The sequence below is a fragment of the Lates calcarifer genome, linkage group LG20 (genome assembly GCF_001640805.2).
Source record: "Lates calcarifer isolate ASB-BC8 linkage group LG20, TLL_Latcal_v3, whole genome shotgun sequence".
NCBI classification, from domain to species: domain Eukaryota; kingdom Metazoa; phylum Chordata; class Actinopteri; family Centropomidae; genus Lates; species Lates calcarifer.
The window spans coordinates 6,517,148-6,538,832 of NC_066852.1; the positions used below are offsets into that span (position 1 = coordinate 6,517,148).

Sequence of the window (21,685 nt, forward strand, 5' to 3'; positions counted from 1 at the left end):
TAGGAGATATTACTACCACCCTCTACCACTACATAAGATTTATTTTGAAGATAAATGTAGAGAACTACAACGACCATAACGCCCAGCCCACCTTGACGTCGGGGGAACACACCTCTTACTGTGATTGGCTGATGTATTTATCCCTCCGCTGCGTGGCTGAAGGTGAAGTGTGTCCAAGTGTGTGAGTCACAGTCGGTTTCTCAGTCCAAAATGTCATCCAGTGGACTTTTAACCATGCACGCTCGAATCTGCAAACGTCTGGTAAGTGTGGGTGTGTAAAATAATAATCACTTTGTCTTTTATATTGTTATATTGCAGAGGAATGTTGTCGTAGCAGCTGTTTGGCTGTGTGTAAACACAAGGCCGTGGTTTAATGAAAGGAGCTAAGCCTGTGTCTGTCCTTGAGCATAGTGATATAAACAGCTTGAAAACACCTGATAACTGCAGCAGGTGGTTCAGAGTGTTTTAGAGACCTTAAATCATGTCGCTGGTTCCTTTTTTTGTACACGGCGTAACAGCAATGTATGCCTCTCAACGATAAAAAAAAAAGCTAACAATGGCAATAACAACAGTACAGCTAGCTAACTGAAAATATCAAAAGCTAGAAAAGAGTCTTTTTGACACCTAGCTAAAACAGCTTTCTACCTCCTGTTGCGGCTTTAAGCTAACGTTCCCTGCTTCTGTCTGCCTTTATTCTTAGCATTGCTAACATATGTTTTATGCTAACAGCTGTCTCGCTTGGTCTGAAACTTCGTTCATTTGGCCCAAACATGATATAGAAGAGTCTCAGATTGAACAATAAGCCTGTCTGGACTAACTGCTGTAGATGTAGATACTTTATCATGAATGGAAGTTGAACTGTCCATGTCGTTATCCTGACACTGCAGGCTCACAAGTACCTGTCAAGAACCTACACATCTCGCCCCTCTCTCAATGTAAGTACACTAACTGGAATTACAAGCTCGCATCACAGCTACATGCTCGGTTTGAACACTTTAATTCACACTTGTAATGGTTGGTTTTAGGAAGTCGTCATTGTCAGCGCAGTCCGCACTCCAATGGGCTCCTTCAAAGGCTCCCTGGCAGCAGTACCAGCCACCAAACTGGGCTCCATTGCCATCAAAGGAGCCATAGACAAAGCAGGTATGTTCAGATGGTTAGCTTGAAATAGAAGTATTATCCTCACTCTTTGCATAGTGACTTCATCCGTTTTTACCAGACTTCCTTGTATATGTGTAAAATATGAAAATATTATAAATAGGTCTTCTCAGACTCACAGTTTCACGAGTGGGTGGATTGCTGCATCAATAGACAATGGTTATGTATATACTTAATGAATTGACTTATCGCTTCTTGTGTTTAGGAATCACTCCTGAAGAAGTGAAGGAGGTCTATATGGGCAATGTGCTTCAGGCAGGAGAAGGACAGGCCCCCACAAGACAAGCCTTGCTTGGTGCAGGTGTGGCCACACTTATATATTTTTAACCATCTTCATAACACTGGCATTTCATCAAAATATTGACCACCTACACATGTGCTGACTTGGCAAAGGTGGACACAAAACCAGGACTGCCATGTCTCTCCACTATAAGGTTAACTCTTAGCAGCTAGTCGATCCTGTTTCTGTATACATTCCTAATTTGAAAGCCACAGATCACACATACATCTCCAAGCTTCTGCAGTGGAACTCTTTATATCATTATTGATGTTAGAAGTCATGGGAATGTTGAAAACGAATGAGAAAATATGTTAGAAACCTGATTGCTAATTGATAATTCTGTTTTTATCACACATAACAGTTCACTGTGTAACAATAGCATGAGAAAAATAGTGAGAAAAAACTGCTTTCATGTATTAATTTTTGCAAAATTTTGACGGTATCTCCAGGCTTGACCCTCGGCACTCCAGCAACAACCATCAACAAAGTCTGTGCCTCTGGGATGAAGTCCATCATGATGGCAGCCCAGAGTCTAATGTGTGGACACCAGGTAGCATTGGCATGAAATGCACTGTAGCTTGCCTCTTGATCAAAGCTGCTTGCAGTAAATGCAATTTGCATATGAAAGTCGTGACTCTTGTGAGGTCTGTCTGAAAAAAATAAAATATACATTTCACATTCCTCTCACACATTGCATCTCATGCCATGAAGTTGTTTTTCAATGATGTAGATTATAAAAACAAATCTGATCCCAAGTGAGATAATGAGACTTCATTGTGACCAAAACTGAAGCTTCGTTTACCATAAACTGAAAATCTCATAAGTCACCACAGACTTTGCATAGCTGCAGTATACAGACCACAGGAATTAGAGTGGCATTATAAGACAATTGACAGGAGACTGTGGCTGTGCCTTTAGAGAACAGCAACAATCATTTAAGTTTACTGTGTTTTACACTGAGTGAGACTGGCTCTAATAAAATCATGGTTCACCATTAGTGTCTCACAGAGCTATGTAGGACTACTGTTTTGGATTGACCACCACAGATTTTACTATGTTTCTGTCATGACTGTCAGCTTAGGTCTCAGACAGCCCATAATCGCAGTGTGTAAAGGGGCCTGACGTTGACGTTACTTTATCTGTGTGACTTTAGGATGTGATGGTGGCAGGAGGCATGGAGAGCATGTCCAACGTACCTTATGTGATGGCCAGAGAGACTCCAGCCTACGGAGGAGTGAGGATGGAAGACCTCATCGTGAAGGATGGACTCACTGATGTCTACAATAAATTCCACATGGTAACTATCAGCCTTATGTTAAATTCAGGTCTAAAATTCCATCTTGCTTCAGTAATTGGACGTACAGTATTACTGGTGATGTAAAGATGCACCCTACAGTATGGCAGAGTGAATTTTTCTGTGTCCCAATCATTTGTCATAACATGAGGTGAATTTATAATTTAATTAGATTAGATATATTTGCCATTGCTTTTGCCCTGCTGTCTTTAACAGGGAAATTGTGCAGAGAACACAGCCAAAAACTGCAAAATCACCAGGGAGGAACAGGATGCCTACGCCATCGGCTCATACAGCCGCAGCAAAGCAGCATGTGAATCTGGAGTGTTGGCCAAGGAGATTGTACCAGTCAGCATTCCCCAGAGAGGTAAAGTTGGCAAACGTATTGTACTTCCACAAGTTTCTCTTGGGTCATGCTGTAACATTGGCCATTTCCACATCAACGCTTCTCTGTTGTTGCTATGATTTTTACAGGCAAACCTGATGTGGTTGTGAGTGAGGACGAGGAGTGGAGGAGGGTTGACTTCAGCAAAGTCCCTAAACTGAAGGCAGTGTTCCAGAAAGAGAATGGTAAATATGTAGCTGTCATTAAGCTTTCTTTCCTACATCAAGCCACATGTGGAGTGCTTGGCATACACATGTAGACATTCTGCTTCCGCAAAATGCAATGAAATGTAATTTTCTGCTCCAGAGTACAGAGCTAATGTTAGATATATATTGATATAGAGATGGATAAATAATGTGGCAAACATTCTGAAACAGCAGATGTCAGAATCCTTCCTCAAAGAATTTTTATTTTTCGTTGCATGTTTTTCTTCTGATTGGTGTACTTGCTTTGTAGGCACAGTGACGGCAGCCAATGCCAGTACGCTGAACGATGGAGCTGCTGCTCTCGTTTTAATGACAGCAGATGCTGCAAAGAGACTGAACGTCACTCCACTGGCAAGGGTTGTCTGTAAGCTTTACGCACGCACACACACATAACACACACACACACACACACACACACACACACACACCACACACACACACACACACACACACACACACACACACACACACACACACACACACAGCCATGTTTGCAGAGCTTAACTTAAACTGAGGTTGGAACACATGGTAGGTCTCCTAGATGAAACATAGTGTTGTGTTGCATTTTTTAGTATGTTGCAGAAGTATAAAAATAAAGCATACTTCTAAAACTGGTATTTGTTTCCTGTTACCACTTGTATTTTAGTCAGGTTATCACAGCATCATGGTTTTTGTTTTTCCACACAGCTTTTGCTGATGCTGCAGTTGCCCCCATTGATTTCCCCATTGCTCCTGCATATGCTGTACCAAAGGTGAGTAGGAGGATGTAATCTGGTGCTTTTATTTTTTTTTGAGCTGTCCTCAGGGTGCTATTATACTTTTCTAATTTAATCAAGTTTGGAAATAGAAAATGCCAGTGGACCTGGAAATGCTCTATACTGCTACAACAGTGAAGTATATCAGAATTCTATACTGTTGAGTCCAAAGAAGTGAGAGTAATTTTACTAAAATGACAAAATCAGTTTTAGAACATCCTAACATCATGTGTGAACATGTGTCAGGTGCTGGATGCAGCAGGGTTGAAGAAGGATGATATCACCATGTGGGAGATCAATGAGGCCTTCAGTGTGGTCGTCCTGGCCAATATCAAGATGTTGGACATTGACCCTGCAAAAGTCAATGTCAATGGAGGAGCTGTGTCCCTGGGACATCCAATTGGGTAAGCAGCTGACATGATACAGACTGGATGCTAATTATTTTTGAGGGATGTAATTTAGAGTAAAGAGAAAATAGCAACACTACCACTTAGCTATTCCAGGAATAATTGACTTAAGATGAGGAACAAGGAGTGTCCTGTTTTCTAAAAATATCCTATTCTCCTTCCTTTTGTCTTACATCTTCCTTAATGTGGACAGATTTTTGTTGTAGTATTTTTGAATCTGATCCAGTAGCGTAGGAGGCAAAAGGATCAGATTCAAGTAATGACGCAGCTCAGACAAATGATAAAAAAAATAAAATAATGTAGGCCCATATTCAAACTTAACCCATAACATCATAAACATCAAATCACTTAAAAGACATTGAGGGTTTTACTGCTGCAGCTATCAGCTGTTTTAACCTTTGAACTAGTTACTTTATTAGTTTTGCGAAACATGACTAAATGAGTGGGTTTGTTTGTATTTCTTTGCACAGCTCTTTCGTTCTGTAAACAGGTCATGAATAAACTCTGCTATGGGCTATATGTTTTCACACAGCTATTTGCCCTTGGGTTGCCATAACAGGAAACCTTTGACTCACTTTCCTCTTTTGATTCAGCTCACCTGAAAAGCTGAAGTCTGACAATTTTATGGACTGAAGGAGGAATTAGAAAGTGAGGGACAGTGGAGATCAAAACCCATGTCTGCTACTGATGAAGTGGTTCTAATTCTTTCATACATTACTTTCATAACTGCTTCACAAAAGCTCTTTATACAGCTTTTATTAGTTCCAAACAAAACTACAGAGATAATAAAGTATCTGTCATAATGTATCTCATCTGGTGCACTCTACTTTGTGCTCAACAGCAGCATTCTAGAAGAGAGCATTTTAAAGAACTGGCTGTGAACGCAAACACAACTGAGTCATCAGCCTGAGGGTAAAAGCAAAATATACCAATACTTTGTTTCTCTTTCCATTGTCAGGATGTCTGGAGCGAGAATTGTGGGTCACATGGTGCACAATCTGAAGTCAGGTCAGTACGGACTGGCAGGCATCTGCAACGGAGGTGGTGGAGCTTCATCTATTCTGATCCAAAAGCTGTAGGAAACTTGATGGGGAACTTTTCTCTCCCTGATACTCATTAAAATGTGTGTTGACTTCTTTTTGGTTCCAAGAGTTCAAACACTGTAAGCTCCCTTTTACTGTGAAGAATTCATCTGTTACAACTTTAATGCCAGTGGCCTTAATCAAACAGCAAAGTAGGACTCGACTCACATGACATCATGACTCCAATGTTGAAAACACTCCTTTGTTTGACAAAACACCTTGTGCAAAAAATGTATTAATATTTAACTCTGTATGAAATGGTTGAATAAATACTGTAGTTTTTATGAAACCACTCTTGTGTTAGTCATCTTTATGGACTGACTATGAGGTGGAAGGTTACTTAAGGTTTGAACATCAATGATTTTAAGTTTCACAGCCGCTATATTGCTTTGGTTTTCACATTTTTATGCATAATCTAAAATTTGATTACACTGATTGACTACAGTTGGCACTGTCACTTTCAAGTTGGCCACTAGATGCCGCCATTGCCCTGTAATAAGTGTATTCCAAGTTGCACTTCACACAGTAACATGTCAGAGTGGAATGTTTGAAGTTGAAGTTTTATGTATGTTTAGCTAAATTTATGCAGCTCAACAGCAGTATCTCAGAAAGAAAGCAGTTTCAGAGGTGAACGTAAAACAACTGTTAAAAATATGTTAGGACAGGTACCACAATGGCTGAGGGAGGGTGATGAAGGGCTATTTTCAGTTATCAGTTTATCAGGTACACTGAGCCAAAATCAATACAGAGTAATCTAACATACCTTAAATAAAACCCTGGCACCATGAAGGTTCTAATGTTCGGTTTTGTTGACTCAAATGTGAAGTCATTTTGTAGGCAGTTTGGCAGCTCATAGGCTGATGAGCTGAAACATGTCTGTATAATTCAATTCAGTATCTATACAATAACTCAGATATCTTCAGTGATGCAAAAGTTATTTCATGTTGATACAGGAGTTGAATGTTTATTTCTTACAATCCAACACTATCTCCCACGTACTCTTAAGTGCAGTATGTTAGAAGTAAGGTTGAGCTGTTGTCACTCAGTAGGACATTATGTACCTCACACTCTCTTTTTGGATGACTCTCATCTTTCATTCCATCCTTTTCCTGCTGGTTAACACAGTGAAACACAGAGTTAAATATTAACAGGGTCTGAAAGTCATTTAGCCATCATTATTTGTTAGGCAACTTTCCCATTTGTTACTGAGTAAACGCAGCTGGGTGACGCTTCTCTTTAGAAGGATGGACAATAGCATGCATAATGTAAGAACGACATCTATTATGCCTGTTCACTTGACAAAAGTCTTTTTTTATCCTGTAAGACTCTGTTTGAAAAGTGGCTGTAGGTGAAACAAGCGGTGACTGCTTGCTCCCTGTTGACTCCTCTCGCTCCCACTCTCAGTCACACTGCGGTCCTCACTGGGCTGGCAGCTCTGGCTACTGGAAAACAGTATGTTGAACTTGTTGAGAACTTTAAGAAACTGGCAGTCGGTTTCACTTTCACATTTCTATACATTTTAGGCAAAAGGTTTAGGTCGGAGGAGCAGATTGAGTCACAGCAAGCAGAAACTAGTGCATGTCTGTTGCTGAATGTCTGCAGTTTCATTAAGTACAATGAGAGTTTGAAACGTTGCTTGTGTGCAGATATTTGCTGCTCAGATATGTAGCCAAGAAATATTTTCAACTGCACAAACGGCTGTATGAAATGAATATTACTGAGCTAATGGTTTGCTAGGGAACATCACTAGTACACAAAGTTATACCATTAATTTACAAAATAAGATACACAGAACTGTAATGCCTGTAATTAACATTATATGTATATCACACTGTTGAACTGAGTTTCTAAATTAGACTTTTCCAATGATATCAAATAGCAATGGATGTCCAGTGCTGGATGGAGACACTCCTGTGCTCATTGTTTTTGCTTTATTCACCTTATCCTAAGGCCTGGCTGTGAAGAGAAGCTAATGAGTATCAGTGCTGGCCTTCATCAATACCTGCTCTTTACCCATGTCATTTTGAAGTGGTAGATAAAGCAACAGGCTGCCTTGTGCACACACTGGGAAGAGGTGTGGTCATGGCTGTTGATTACATGAAGGAATGGAGTGTACACAGGACAGAGAGGGGGAAAGGGAGTGGAAGGACAGACAGAAACAGAGCACTGAAAGAATTTGTGGGAATTTCAAGGTGAGTAGGAATCTAGTGAGAATAAATGTGTAAATTCTAAAGAAGTTGGCCTACTTAGAAAATGTGAGAGCTTTTTTGATACTGTATTTAGGAATGTAAACAGTTGTTAAAAAATTGGAAACTCTTGGTGTTTGGGGAATAACTGTATTTCTGTTAAGTGTTAATGTAGTAAGGCAGTTTTCTATGTTGTTTATGTTTCTTGTGACCTGACATTTAAATGGACAAGTTGCTCAATCAATGTTTTTAACTGTTCTACGAATATTGATTTAATGAATGTTGTAATTTGGCCACATGATACATGTATTTGTACATATTTATGAGCAGTGCTAATAGTAGCAGAACTGTATAACAATATAATGGTAATTTTATTTTCTAGGTGTGACAGTCTCACACCCCTGGCAGTTTGACTGGTTTCAGTATGAATAATAATCAGGTAAGCTCAGTTTCACAGTTAAAGGCAACACTTTAAAATGTTTTTATATACACTGTTAAGTTCTCTTTTTAATAATGAAATCTTTACATGGTCTCTCTGTTTTCACATCACACTTGTGAACATAAAAGTGATGTTTTTTTCTGAATAAAGCTTAATTCTCTGTCATTGTCAACTACAGCAAGCTTAACTTCTTTCTCTTTACCTGTAGGCAAATGGTCCCATCTATGATAATGTAGGGTTCCAGCATGACGAACAAAGACCCCCTCCATACAGCTCACAGCCCAGGGTATACCCTTCCCTCCCACAAGAGACCCCCAGCTATGTTGCCAGCACCATCAACACCCACCACACCTCAACACCTGGAACAGCACATAATACGGAACAAAAGAAAGGTACAGTCATTCTGACTTCCAGTTAGTCTCAAGACAAATATACACTCCTATGACTTTAAACAGACAGTTTGTCTCACAAAGCAAGACTGTGGAAGTTTTTAAAGAAGATATAACACACTCTTCCTTTTAGAAATAAAGGAAGTAAAACACACAGGCTTTAATATAGTCTTACTTGCTGTGATATGATTAATTTAAAAAAAATGGTTAGATTTGCTTTGTGCTAGCATAAGAGTGAGTTTATAATCTATATGACCCTTATTTAGTTGTGCTACTCTTATACACTACTACTTCTTGTTTTGTCACCTCTAGATAAATCCTGATAATTCATGGAAAACTGTTTTTTTCCTCGTTATAGCCATGCAAATGCTTTATGATTGCATCAGTGGGCTGTATGAAAATTATTAGGGTATTAAAGACAGCTGGAGACTTATGCTCCACTTTGTTTTTTTTAAAGCAAGGCCCTCCCAGTGTAAAACATTTCAATGCACTCCCCCTCCCTAATGTGTCAAGTATTGAATTGGTGCAGCTCACAGTTTTGAAGCAGAAATACAGAAAATTCTGTTTCTAACAATACTAAATAAGCATTGCTGTAACAGAAATAATGCAGCAGGACGTGGCTTCACTCTGACTTTTCTGCAGTAGCTGAGAACAACAATTCATTTGTTTTGTCATGTCTGTGGTGCAGTATCTCCCAAGTCATTTACATATGTGGTTCTATGTAAATTTTGAAGGGTGTGAATTGCTGGTATGTAAATCTCAATGACTGGATTTTATCTTGCCTTACAGGAATAAAGAAATGTCACTGGAAATCTATCCTGTGTCTATCTCTGTGTGTGCTTCTTATCCTGGCGGTGATCAGCCTCTTGCTCTGGTACTTCTGTAAGTTCAGCTGAAGATCTGTAGCTGCCTAAAATGTTTTTTGTCATTACAGGATTTTTTTGTGTGAAATGACCATCTCTTTAAATGTGTTTCATAGTGTATTACCAGTGTTTACTGGGAAAATCATGTAGAAGCGGTGGGAAGTGTCTGAGTCCCTCACAGTGGTGTGATGGTGTCAGGGACTGTTCACATGGAGAGGATGAATCTCAGTGCTGTAAGATATTCAAAATCAATACCCCAATCTTCCACACATACATACTGAACTAGTCTTTATGGTTTTTGAGCATTATGTCCATGAACCGCACTGTTCTCTTGCTTCACAGTTCGCCTTTATGGGACCAACTTCATACTGCAGAGTTATTCATCAGACAGCCAGACGTGGATGCCTGTATGTGCAGAGAACTGGGACAACAGCTATGGGAGAGCTGTGTGTGAGCAGATGGGCTACATGAGGTGATTGTCTTCTTCACCACTGTTCACATTGATGCTAAACTAAAATATTTTTACAACACATATTTGATTAATTGCTTAAGATTGTAGAATACATACAGATTCTTCACAGCTATATCGTCGGCACCTCTATCACATCCTACTGTATAACGTAGGATCACATGACTGGCTGACATCTAAACTTTGTTTGAAGGTCCAAATCCAGCTGAGTATTGTATGTTTGTCGTACCTCACTGATCACATGTTTACCCTGGTGTCCGTCCCACAGGCAGGATTACGTGACCTACAGACAAACCAGTGCAGGTTCTTTGGCCTCCGAAGGATACATGAAGCTGAAGTCTGGGAGTAACCATGACTCACATATGCAGTCACAGCTCACTCACAGGTAAGGTTTTATACCCAGTACAGGGGACCAATGATGAAATTAGTTTGTGAGCTGAGTCAGTCTGGTTTCTCTCCTGGTAATGTGGAACTATATAAAAGTTGAATATATCTGAATATTTAGAATTGCAGTCTTTAATATCAGTTTTTGTCATCCTCCTGTTTTCAGCCAAAGTTGCTCAGCCAGAGCCGTCACACTTCATTGTATTGGTAAGTTCTACAGTTTTAACTGGACATAACTGCGAAGCTGAAATACGTATGAAGTCATGTGACATGTACAAAGCTGTTTGGACAGCTAGATTTAGTCAGCCAGCCTGTGGGACATTCAGTGGATAAGGGGACCAAATGTCCAAGACAACAGAACTTTAACTTTACCTGAATTAAAGATTTTTTTTCTTTGACCCATGAAATAATGAGTTGGATTAAACCATTTTCCTCCATCTTCAGAATGTGGACGGAGTTCAGCAGCCCCCAGTACTCGTATTGTAGGTGGTACAGCGGCTGTAAATGGAGCCTGGCCGTGGCAAGTCAGTCTTCAGATTGTTGGTATTGGACACGTTTGTGGAGGCTCCATTATCAGCCCTTACTGGATCCTGTCTGCTGCACACTGCTTCCAAGAGTGAGCTTCTAGTCTTTACACTGTTAATGATCCTTCATGCCATTTGCCTTGTTTGTTTACGTTTGGTTTTTAATGTATTTTTTATAAATATTCAGGAAGAGAATCTATTACCTATTTCACATCACTCTGTTTTCCATGGCAGGTTCTCCAATCCTCAACAATGGAGGGTATACTCTGGTGACGTGAGCTTGGTGAAAATGAGCTATGGCAAAACTGTTCAGAAAATCATCAGTCATGACAAATATAACAGAGAAACTAGTGACAATGATATTGCCCTACTAAAGCTTGACACACCTCTGACCTTTACAAGTAAGTATATATAAAAAAAAAAAAAATCATATGTCATCACATCGGCTAATGATGTGACCTGTCAGTTGACTTCTGTATTGATAGTGACAACACATGGTTGTTTATCCCTCAGCAACAGTGAGGCCAGTGTGTCTCCCCAACGTTGACGTGAACCTCTCTTCTGAGCATCAAGCCTGGATCACAGGATGGGGAGCCTTGCGCTCATCTGGTGAGCCCAGTGCAAAATGAATATGTCCAGCTTTCCATACACAGTGAAACAGAGAATGACTTCCATGTTGATTTAGATTCCTGCAAACAAATCTGTCTCTGAATGCTTACTTTTCAATCCTTCTTGTAGATTATTTGTTCAAAACTTTCAGGGGTCACCTGCTTTAAAGGTTTAAACTAAGCAGAAGTAAGGGAACATTGCTCTGTAATGCTTGGTTGAGCTTATTGCTGGTGTACAATCATTAATTTTTCCCAGGACCATCCCCTGACAAACTAAATCAGGCCCAGGTGACCATTTACAGCAGGGAGACCTGTAACAGGCCTGAGGTGTTAAATGGAGCAGTTACTCAGACCATGATCTGTGCCGGCAAACTGCAGGGAGGAGTCGACACATGTCAGGTTAGTCAGAATCTGTTCTCTCTGTCTCACTGACACACACACGCACAGTAACCTGAGGTATTAATTTCTCTGCAGGGTGACAGTGGAGGACCCCTGGTGGTCAAGAAGGCAAATGTATGGTGGCTGGCAGGGGACACTAGCTGGGGAATTGGATGTGCTTGGAGGAACAAGCCAGGAGTCTATGGCAATGTAACCTACTTTATTGACTGGATATATGGACAAATGCAGGTACAGTATATTACTGCTATAGAGATCTATACCTCTGATTAACTGAGCTTTAGTGAATGATAGCTATTCTGTACAAGTGTGATCAGAATTTTACACATACTGTACATTCTGGTTCTCTTATACTGTTGATAGATATGTCAATGTCTTAAGTTTCTTGCAGTTACTGTAGGTCCCCCGTTGTCAGATGCTTAAAAGTTCAAGCTGCATGAACTTAGATCATTTTTGGCCGATAGAAGGCAGCATGAAGACTTGAGAGCACAAATGTGTTCAAGCAAAGCAACATGACACCAGAGTCCTTGTGTTGAATTCGAGTCCACAGTGTGGTTATATTTTGGCTCTGGTATGGTAAACCGGGAGAATGCTTTAGGAAACTATGTGAGTCTAATATGCATGAGTGATGTGTAGTAATTTTAATTTTAAGTAATTTTAAGTTGATAGATTAGTAAGACATCAGTTGCTATCCTTGCACCAGACATCTAATTCTAATGTTGTTTTTCATCCTAACAGAATGAATGATGGAAATGTCAACGAACATGAAGACAGACCTCATCTATTAATCCATGGTACTTACTTACTTACTTTATCATACACTTTGCACTTTGAATCCAAGACACCACTGGAACTTACTGATGACTACAAAAAAACTAACAAAGATTGTACAAATATCACTGATGTATCATTTCATTATTTTTCTACATCTGTTACTACTACAGCTGAATGTTTGTATGTGAACAAAATCAAGCTATTTTGTTGTAATAAAACAAATTTTGCCACAAACAGTTTCAGTTTGACATTGTGTGACAAATGTCGGAGAACACATTTGCGTTGCTGTCATCTGGCTACTGGCTACTGCTTCAGGCAGTTAATTTGACTCTTACTACAGAACTCATGGCACACTACTCAACAAAGCTGCAACACATACCATAGCTCCCCTTGCAAGAGGCTAACCCCCACCTTAGTTCCTCCACCTGTTGGCACAGTACAGAAGGCTATGCTTGAGGGGGATCAGCATGGTCACCAGCCTAGACCTGTTACATACACTCAATGAACACTTTAGTAGCAATACCTGTACACCTGCTTACTGATGCAGTTATCCAATCAGCCAGTCACGTGGAAGCAGTACAGTGCATAAAATCATGAGAGATAGATCAAACATCAGAATGGGGAAAAATGTGATCTCAGTGACTGTGACCATGACATGATTGTTGGTGCCAGACGGGCTGGTTTGAGTTTTTCTGAAACTGCTGATCTCCTGGGATTTTCTCACACAACAGTCTCTAGAATTTACTCAGAATGATGTGAAAAACAAAAAAACATCCAGTGAGTGGCAGTTCTGTAAACAGAAGTGCCTTATCAATGAGTGAGGTTAGAGGAGAATTGCCAGACTGACAGAAAGGCTAGAGTAACTCAGATAACTCATTACAACTGTGGTGAGCAGATAAGCTTCTCAAAATATATACAACATGACCAACCTTGAAGTTGCTGGGCTACAACAGCAGAAAACTACATCAGCTTCCACTCCTATCAACAAAGAACAGAAAAGTGCGAATGCTTTGTACCCACAGAATCAAAACAGAGAAGGCTTTGCCGTCTTTCCACCATTTGTTTGATCATGAGATTTCAAAGTTTTCAAAATTTCTAAATTCATAAAAATGCCCTTAACAGTCCTCAGATGAAGTTTAAAACACCCTGGCCTTTGTCTAGGTTTATGTGGAGAAACATAAATAGGAGTGCCGTGCTGGCAGACTTGGATGCCTGGACAGTGTCTTTAGAAAAGCTTATCTCTGTGAGTATATAGTGTAATACTAGTAAATCTCCAGCAGGTGTCAGTGTCGTTGTGTGGAGCACAGATTTATAAGCAGAGGCACGTTACTGCGCCACATGTAATCAAACTGTGAGGATGAACGTTGGGGAGGAGAAGCATAAAGTTGCCAAATGAAAACATGATTTTCACAATTAACAGGTGAGCTGGTACAGCTGTTAACAGTTGTATCTGTTGTGTCAGAAAAATGTTGCTTTACTTTCGTTGCTTTGTCATTACTGTGTGCACTTTCTTTCCAAACTTATGAAAGTTAGCAAGCTAGCAAACATCCCCACAGCTGCTGTCAACATTTTGTCTGTTTACCTATAAATTATAGTGTTATACTGAGTGAAGTAGTAAGTTTTTTTTAGATAAATATTAAGATACATTAACCTCTGGGAGAAGTTGGAGCTATGCTGGGAGTTATGTGAGGTCACCAGAGCAGACATTTTGAGTCCTCTCAGTAGTAAAAGCACAGGTGTATCTGTTAACATTAATTGTAGCTCTTTTTCACTGCGGTGTTTCCAGGCCATGGTGTTGTGCATGCAGACCCACTGCCTTGGCTTACTGGGACACCTAACTGGAACAGAGACACTGTTCTGTAAATGTGCTAAGTAACAAGCTCTATCTGCAATGACTACTCTATATGCTGTGATAAAGGTTTGTAGGTTGGTTATCTCCTTATCAGGAACAACTAGAGACTGAGTCAAGCACATGTTGCACATGCCTCTGTTGTCCCGAGAAGAGATTTAATCAAGCAAATAAGTGAAAACTGCTTTGTAGGTGGACCATGGGTCTGCAGGGCCTTTAAAGTCACACAAAGACAATTTCATTCAATAAAGACATTTTTGCTGATGAAGAATTTAAGAGCACAAAATTAAGCCTGTGTCATCATTCATTGCACCAGAAACATATGCAATTAACCAGCCAGGACAAAGAGTGGGCAGAGCAGTGGTCCATCCAGAAGAGGTGAACTCACATCAGCATCACTGACAGAGGGGAATCTTGGAGCATTTACAGGATGAAGGTATGTATGTCTATATAATTGTAGTGGATAATGTTTTTATACTCCTGCACCGGAGACAGCCATGGGTGTAGACATTATGTTTTTGGGTTGTCTGTCTATCCGTCCAGCTGTCCACCCCATTGTCTAAATGCAGTATCTCAGGAACACCTGAAGGGAGTTTCTTCAAATTTGACACAAACATTCACTTCAGTGATTAATTGATTAGAATATGGCGATCAAAGGTCAAAGGTTAAAGTCACTGTGATTTTGGCTATAACTCAACAATTCACATGCTTGAATGATGATAGAATTATGACAGAATGTAACGCAAAAGTCAAATAGGATTAAATTATGAAAATATGACATTTTTTATCCCAGTGGTCAATGGTCAAGGTAAATGTATTATTATAAGGTATTGAGTCTTGATCAAGCCTGGGTAGTTAATGGACTAAATATGAAGACATCATGCATCTTATACCAAGCCTTAGTTAGCCAACATCAACAAAATGTTTTGAGAACCACCCCCTTTTCAAAAAAAAAAAACAAAAAAAAACTGGCAGGCAGTGATACAAATATTATCTACTTGGTTTACATCTGTTAAGCAGAACTGTGCTGACACTGGACAAGCCTGACCTACTCTCTGTGCTTACGTTTCTAAAACAGCGGAGTTAGAAATTATGAATCACTTTCTTATTCAAATAGTTTTATGTTGCTCAAATTAAAAATTCATGACACAAGCACTGGTCAAATCCTAAGGACTCATATCTGTAATTGTAAAAGCTAATAAGCAAGAAACTAACTTGCATAACAACATGCACTCATAATTTCTCTTTTTATGCCTCCACACTGGCGACAGCTCTAGCTGGAGGCATTATATTTTTGGGTTATCTGTCTATTCGTTTCTGTCCTTCCCATTCTTGTGAATGCAGTATCTCAGAAACAAAATTTCTTCACATTTGGCACAAACATTCACTGGTCCCCAGAGGGGGAAGGATGGATCGATCAATTAGTGACTGTATTACCAGTCTGCAAGAGACTAACAAGCGATAAACAAAATATATGTATATAATCCCAAAAAAGTTATGTGTATGGTTGCAACAATTCCTGGACAACATCCTATGTAAAGTGAGGGGACTGGTAACAGACTAAATGAACAGAGTGACAGAAACTGGAGATCTCTTACACTGGTGTCTGGATCAATTTATGTACAATTTATGTTACATTTACAGTATATTGTAATTGTAGTGTACATATCAAGTAACAGATGTTATTTCATCATTTAATAAAGCACACAACAGCATCATATGAACAGTTAGTGCTGTTAAAAGCAATACCATATGCAAAGACAGGATGTTATGCTTTATGGGGGGAGTGTAAGGAAATAAGTAACTAGCCCATTAGTGGTGTCCTGAATGTAAGTGATATATAACATTTCTACATGTTTCTGCATATCTGCAGTGTTGTTTATTATCACTTTCGTCATCCAGTTGTGCCAAGAATTGGACAGTGAAGCTCTCTTAATGATCTCGTCTTGGTGCACCCTCTTCTTCTGCAATGGTTTAATGGTACCTGACCTGAGAACAGTTTATCTTGATGAACCAACTTTTAATACTCATAGGCAATATTCAACTTCTACACAGTAGTAGTAGGTGAAAACGCATACCAAGTTGCATTTTCATTTGCTGATTTTATGAAAATTGGTTTAAAGTTTTCATCAGATCTGGATAGAACCCTGCTAGTGTTGCGCTTTGGACAGCACACATTAATGACTACCAGATGAGGCATGATCTAATTATGCAAGTCTCTCACCTCAGTCTGGGAAGAGGGCCTAGGGGGCACTATTTTTGTGGTGGTAGTTGAAAGGAGTAGGAAAAGGGCACAAACAACTCAAAGTGTTATTCAAATGAGGCAGTGTAAAACAAGTTGTTGATATTTTGGTAGAAATATATCTTATAAGTTGAGCCTAGTATGGACGTCTCAGTCTTAGAACCATGTCTGTTTCTAGTGTGGAGTCACTACTTGGTACATGGTAATTTGGTGGTTCCGTGGATCGTCACTACCCCAACAACCTCCAATCTTACCAACATGTACACCACAGGCATAAACAGAGAAAGAAGAGTTGTAGCTCTAACTCATGCTGCTCTGGATGTGAGCTTACTTTGTTATCTGAAAGCACTGTAGTTGACTTCTGGAGTGCTCTCAGTTTCTGTTAATTTTATGGCATTATGACGGGCACCAAGGATTGATGGTTTCTCCACTGACTGAAAGCATTTCTGGAGTATCATTGTACCTGATTTACATGGTGTTTAACAGTATCTCCAGTTCACCTGTCTCCTGACAGCAAGCAGGGCTTTCTCTGTTTCCCTATTTGTGGGCACTAAAGGCTTTCAAACAAAGAACTGAGAGGGAGTTAAGGGGAAAGTGTGCTTGGTTGTCTAAATACCCCAGTTGTTGTAAAGGGGAAGAGTTCTGGTCGCCAGTAACATGGGTGCCTTGATTCTTTGCCATAGACTCTTGCATTTTTGCCTCCAAGAGGCCTGATAGATGATATTCAGAGAGCCATCCTGGACCTCTTCTGGTCTGGCCAGCATTAGGTCCCGGCAGCAGCCCTTTACCTGCTTGTGGCTGAATGAGGTCACAGACGATCAAAGAATCTGTAGAAAACCTTACTCTGTGTGATCAGTACTGGTTCTGAACATGTGCTCTTTGGCAGGGATGAAGGAGTTGAGGTGGAATTGAAAAGCGGACAGCACACCTGGTAGTAGCTACAAACAGATCTAGAACGGTTCTTGTTTTCACATTGAGACCCAGGGACATTTATTTGTTCAGTGTCCTTGGCTGTCAGCACTGTTAAAGCTTTTAAAAATGTGGTTACAAGGTCTAAATGAGGATTTTTCTCTCGGTTTGTTTATTTCTGGCCCAAATTACTGTTCTAAGTGGAAGGTTGTAAATACATTGACAAACTTTGTATCTGGTTCTGCCAAGTTGGCCATCTGGCTGACACGCAGGAACTGGGCTCAGGGTACTGGCAGTGTGGCTCTGGTGCCAGTTCTAGATGGACTGCTCAAAGCCTAAGAGTGGCACACACATATTATCAGATGATGGATGGAGGTTGTAAACTGCTGATCAGAAAAAAAACTGTGTTTGGTTGGTAGGTGTGATGATGTGATAGGTGTGATGATGTGAGATCTAGATTCTCCTTGTAATGGTTTAATCTCCTCCTCCTCTCCTCTCTTCTCTCCTCGTCTCATCTCATCTCCTCTCATCTCCTCTTCTCTCCTCGCCTTGTCTTGTCTCTTCTCCTCTCCTCCTCTTTGATCTCCCTCCATCAGCATGGCTGTCTAATCACTGCTCATGGAGGTTGGCTCACTAATTGGCAGATGCTCAATCCCAGAGCCTGCATCTGCTACCTGTTTGTACCAATTAACAGACCCATGATACTGCACCGACACCTCTTCAATGGGTTAACAGATGCCACAATTAGCCACTCATTTGAATAGCTGCCTGCTTAGCGTGAGGACCCTTGTTGCATCATCTCCCACTGTGGGGACCACCTTTCATCTATTTGCCTTTTTTCTTGTTGCCTCAAATGAGGCATGGGAAGACCAGGGAACCCTGGAGTGTTGAGCAAACTGTCTTTTCACTGGATCCCTAAATCAGCTCTCCAGACTCACAAATGTAGTTGGGAGGAAGCTGTAGAGTTGCATGGCAAAATGCACTGCATACATGAGAGATGCATGTGCTCACATACGGGACCTTTTTGTCATGCTGTGGTTCTGTATATTAGTCTCTGAAACCAATTTTAACCATAGCTAACTGTTTGCTATGGTTTGCTTTGGTATACAGAAAGTCAGTTAGAAGTCAGTATAAGTCACTATAATCAATCAGTTATTTGTTTTACTGTAACCTCTGTGGTTCTTGACATACAGTGAGCACAGAAAAAAAGAAACTCAAAACCTACACCTGTCCTTGATGATTTAAAATGTAGAAGGTTACAGTTTTTTTTTTTTTTTTTTTTTTTTTTAACAATTGAAGGCTGGTTGATTGATTGTACTGAGCAGGGTGTCAGTAGCCCCAGTGATTTTGTCACTTAGTGATTAAAGCTAAAGGAGGTCTTGTGTTGACCACCATTATTGTAGCACCTATTTAGAAGCATAGGTCCCCCTTGTAGAGCCTTAAATATGGAAACATTGAAACTAAAACATGTGAAGACCAACTTAAGTACATTAACACAGTTCTCACTGTAAGCACTGACTTTATGTATTTAAGGAAAATAAAGCTCAGTCATGTTTTTGAATGCTGACAAAACCTGTCAAATACACATTGTAGGTTATGGAAAAACAAAATAATCATGGCTATAACAGCACTCATTTTATGTATGTTTTATATTTCTTTGCTATGCTGTATTTTTTACATTTTTTTTTAAACTGTCAAATATTGACAGTATTAGGTTGAAAAATCCACCATTCATTCCATCCCTGTCGCTGTACACATGACAGTCATGGCTGTTTGCTGTCAACATATCAACTTTATGTCTGTGATATCCCACACATGCTGTATAGGTAATGCTGAAATAGCAAGGATGATCAGGCATTACTCTTAACAAAATGATTTTAATCAATCTAAATTCTCTAATATCTGATGCGGACAAAAGAATATTGAACTGGTCCAAAAAAATCATTCACTCTAAAATGTTAGAATTGGGAATATTTTTCCCAAACATAGTCTGATAGTAAACATTTTAAGAAAAATTTGATTTTGGAATTAAATTATTAACAAATTTTCCAGAATCTGTTTTGTCTTACTTAAAGACTCAGTCAGCTGCCAACCAGACTTATTCAACATCATTTTAAATATTTTAGTTAAAAAGTCATATTGACTGGGAAATGAAATTTCAGTTCTTAGTCATGTTTTCCATTAAAGCATAAACTTGATTTCGTTGTGAAAAGCAGTGAATTATTGAAACAGAGAAAGGAGACAGTGTTGACACCAAGTATGAACCATGGTGAGTGATGTGTAACAACACAATGACAGCACTGTTACTAGGGGCTAAGTGCTAATCTTGGGTGGGGTAGAAACTGAATTCTCATAGGATATTTAGGGGAAAAAAGGCTTACTGGTGTGATTCTGCCCTAGTTCTCACCAACACTTTGTCAGTGTGTATAACGTGTGTATGTGTAATTGTGTATGTGATGGTGATAGAGAGAGTGCGTGTGTTTGTGCATGTCTAAGCCTCAGGCTGTGCACATGCACACACAAGCTGCTGTGAGCATGAGCATGTTACTGTAATCCTGCCTGTGTGTGCGTGGATCAAAACCACGCGTCATTTTGCACAAAAGAGTATGATCAATGCAACATTCTTCAGCAGCCAATGAGGAGAGAGCCCTTGTTACTGGGCAGTTATGTGTTTATCCCCCCTGTTCTTTCGTGAGGTCGATGTCATGCGTCAAGCCTCATAGACTCTCAGATCAGCATGAGTCTTTACGACACACCAGGGTCCTGCGGTTGTGATGAACATCAGCACTCTCACTGGTTTTGTAGGTCAACCAGTATTGAGCTACGGGTACAGGCCAGCTCAACACATGTACTTGCGTGCACTGCTTTTACACACAGAGCAAAGGTCATATAGGAAATTCTATTTACAAAAATCCAGATTATTGGCTGGAGTTGATGAAGGAAAATCCACATTTTTTTTTTTAAACAATAGTCTGCAAGTCTAATTTCTTTTAGTTTACTGAACTTTGAAGGGTGACATAACATCAGATATATCATAATAGCTTTATTAATGAATAATTAGCTTCTGAAAAGATAGTAAGTTTTATTCATATTGGTAAATCATTGTCATATTATTATCACTGGCTAGAGATCGGTTTATCCACATTTGTACTAACCAGATTTGCATTTACTAATAAATTTGAATTGAAAGGTATTGAAATCAGCATTCATTGCCACTGATAGAGGAATTATTTAATTTTTTACTTAAGTAAACTGATTCATTAATGCATGAGCAGAATCTAAATGTTGTTGCTGAATAACGCAAAGCTCATTTGAAGAACCTGATATACTTTATATACTTTATTCATCAAAATATTTTTTCAAACAAAAATTCAAGAGAATGTGTAGGTTCCAGTTCCTTAGGTGTGAGGATTTCCCATTTTTCTCTGTCTAATATAATTGCAATTTGAATATGTTGGTTTTTTGGCCTGTTGATTGGAAAGAAAATGCTATATTTTGATGATGAATTTTAGGAACTGAAATACTGGAGAGATATGTGGTTCAGCCTTTAAAAAAAACCCAACGTGTGGTATATGTCGTATGTTACTGAGGACATGACCTCAGTTCCCCCAGTACTCTCTACGGTCTTGGCTCTGGGAACTTGTGATGGACATTTTTTCTAATGCTTTATAGTCTAAACAATTAATTGATTACTCAAATAAATAATAGATTACACAGTAACGAAAATTATTAATAATGTTGCTGACTTAATATTTTGTACTGTATAATAGCATTACATGGAAATACTCCACTGCAAGTGCCTCAAAACTGTACTGAAGTACAGTACCTGGATGAATTTTCACCACTGCATGTCTCAGTTGTAATAGTTTATACAAATCCACAGTCAATATCATGCAATTTAATGGCATTGCACTTTTCAATCGTGAGTCCTTTTAGAAAAAGATAAAATCAAATAAAATGAACAACAGGCAATGACAAAACTATAAGGTAAACATACCATGATTCTACTGTTTTCATTAGCCCCTGGATCACAGCCCTCCCTGCTTTCTGTTTTCCTTTATTTCTCTATAACTTTGTCTAAAACTG

The 21,685-nt window shown here is 39.5% G+C and overlaps 2 protein-coding genes across 3 annotated transcripts; both read left to right on the forward strand.

The window, feature by feature from the left end:
• Positions 1-119: 119 nt before the first annotated feature.
• On the forward strand, positions 120-5,856 carry acat1 (acetyl-CoA acetyltransferase 1). Its single transcript, XM_018692571.2, has 12 exons — positions 120-261; positions 888-935; positions 1,026-1,143; positions 1,364-1,459; positions 1,888-1,988; positions 2,592-2,735; positions 2,949-3,099; positions 3,207-3,302; positions 3,574-3,687; positions 4,011-4,075; positions 4,325-4,482; positions 5,444-5,856. The coding sequence occupies exons 1-12, from the start codon at positions 211-213 to the stop codon at positions 5,562-5,564; spliced, it is 1,263 nt and encodes a 420-aa protein (XP_018548087.1). The 5' UTR covers positions 120-210; the 3' UTR covers positions 5,565-5,856.
• Positions 5,857-6,751: 895 nt separating this feature from the next.
• tmprss2 (transmembrane serine protease 2) lies at positions 6,752-12,835 on the forward strand. 2 transcript variants are annotated; one of them, XM_018692633.2, is made up of 15 exons: positions 6,793-6,832; positions 7,518-7,759; positions 8,136-8,192; positions 8,401-8,584; positions 9,371-9,463; positions 9,561-9,677; positions 9,787-9,916; positions 10,182-10,298; positions 10,464-10,504; positions 10,742-10,913; positions 11,056-11,222; positions 11,335-11,430; positions 11,686-11,828; positions 11,904-12,056; positions 12,564-12,835. In XM_018692633.2, the coding sequence occupies exons 3-15, from the start codon at positions 8,178-8,180 to the stop codon at positions 12,570-12,572; spliced, it is 1,437 nt and encodes a 478-aa protein (XP_018548149.1). In that variant the 5' UTR covers positions 6,793-6,832; positions 7,518-7,759; positions 8,136-8,177; the 3' UTR covers positions 12,573-12,835. The 2 variants fall into 2 exon arrangements, with proteins under 2 accessions (XP_018548150.1, XP_018548149.1); XM_018692634.2 differs by lacking the exon at positions 7,518-7,759 and having other exon boundaries at positions 6,752-6,832.
• The last annotated feature ends 8,850 nt before the right edge of the window (positions 12,836-21,685 follow it).

Excerpts from the sequence above, each read along its gene's own strand:
- acat1 (XM_018692571.2), top strand. The coding sequence starts at position 211 with ATGTCATCCAGTGGACTTTTAACCATGCACGCTCGAATCTGCAAACGT. Across the intron at positions 3,303-3,573 it reads AGTGTTCCAGAAAGAGAATG|GCACAGTGACGGCAGCCAAT; the intron begins GTAAATATGTAG and ends CTTGCTTTGTAG. Across the intron at positions 3,688-4,010 it reads TCCACTGGCAAGGGTTGTCT|CTTTTGCTGATGCTGCAGTT; the intron begins GTAAGCTTTACG and ends TTTTCCACACAG.
- tmprss2 (XM_018692634.2), top strand. Across the intron at positions 9,678-9,786 it reads AGAGGATGAATCTCAGTGCT|TTCGCCTTTATGGGACCAAC; the intron begins GTAAGATATTCA and ends CTTGCTTCACAG. Across the intron at positions 10,299-10,463 it reads CAGTCACAGCTCACTCACAG|CCAAAGTTGCTCAGCCAGAG; the intron begins GTAAGGTTTTAT and ends TCCTGTTTTCAG.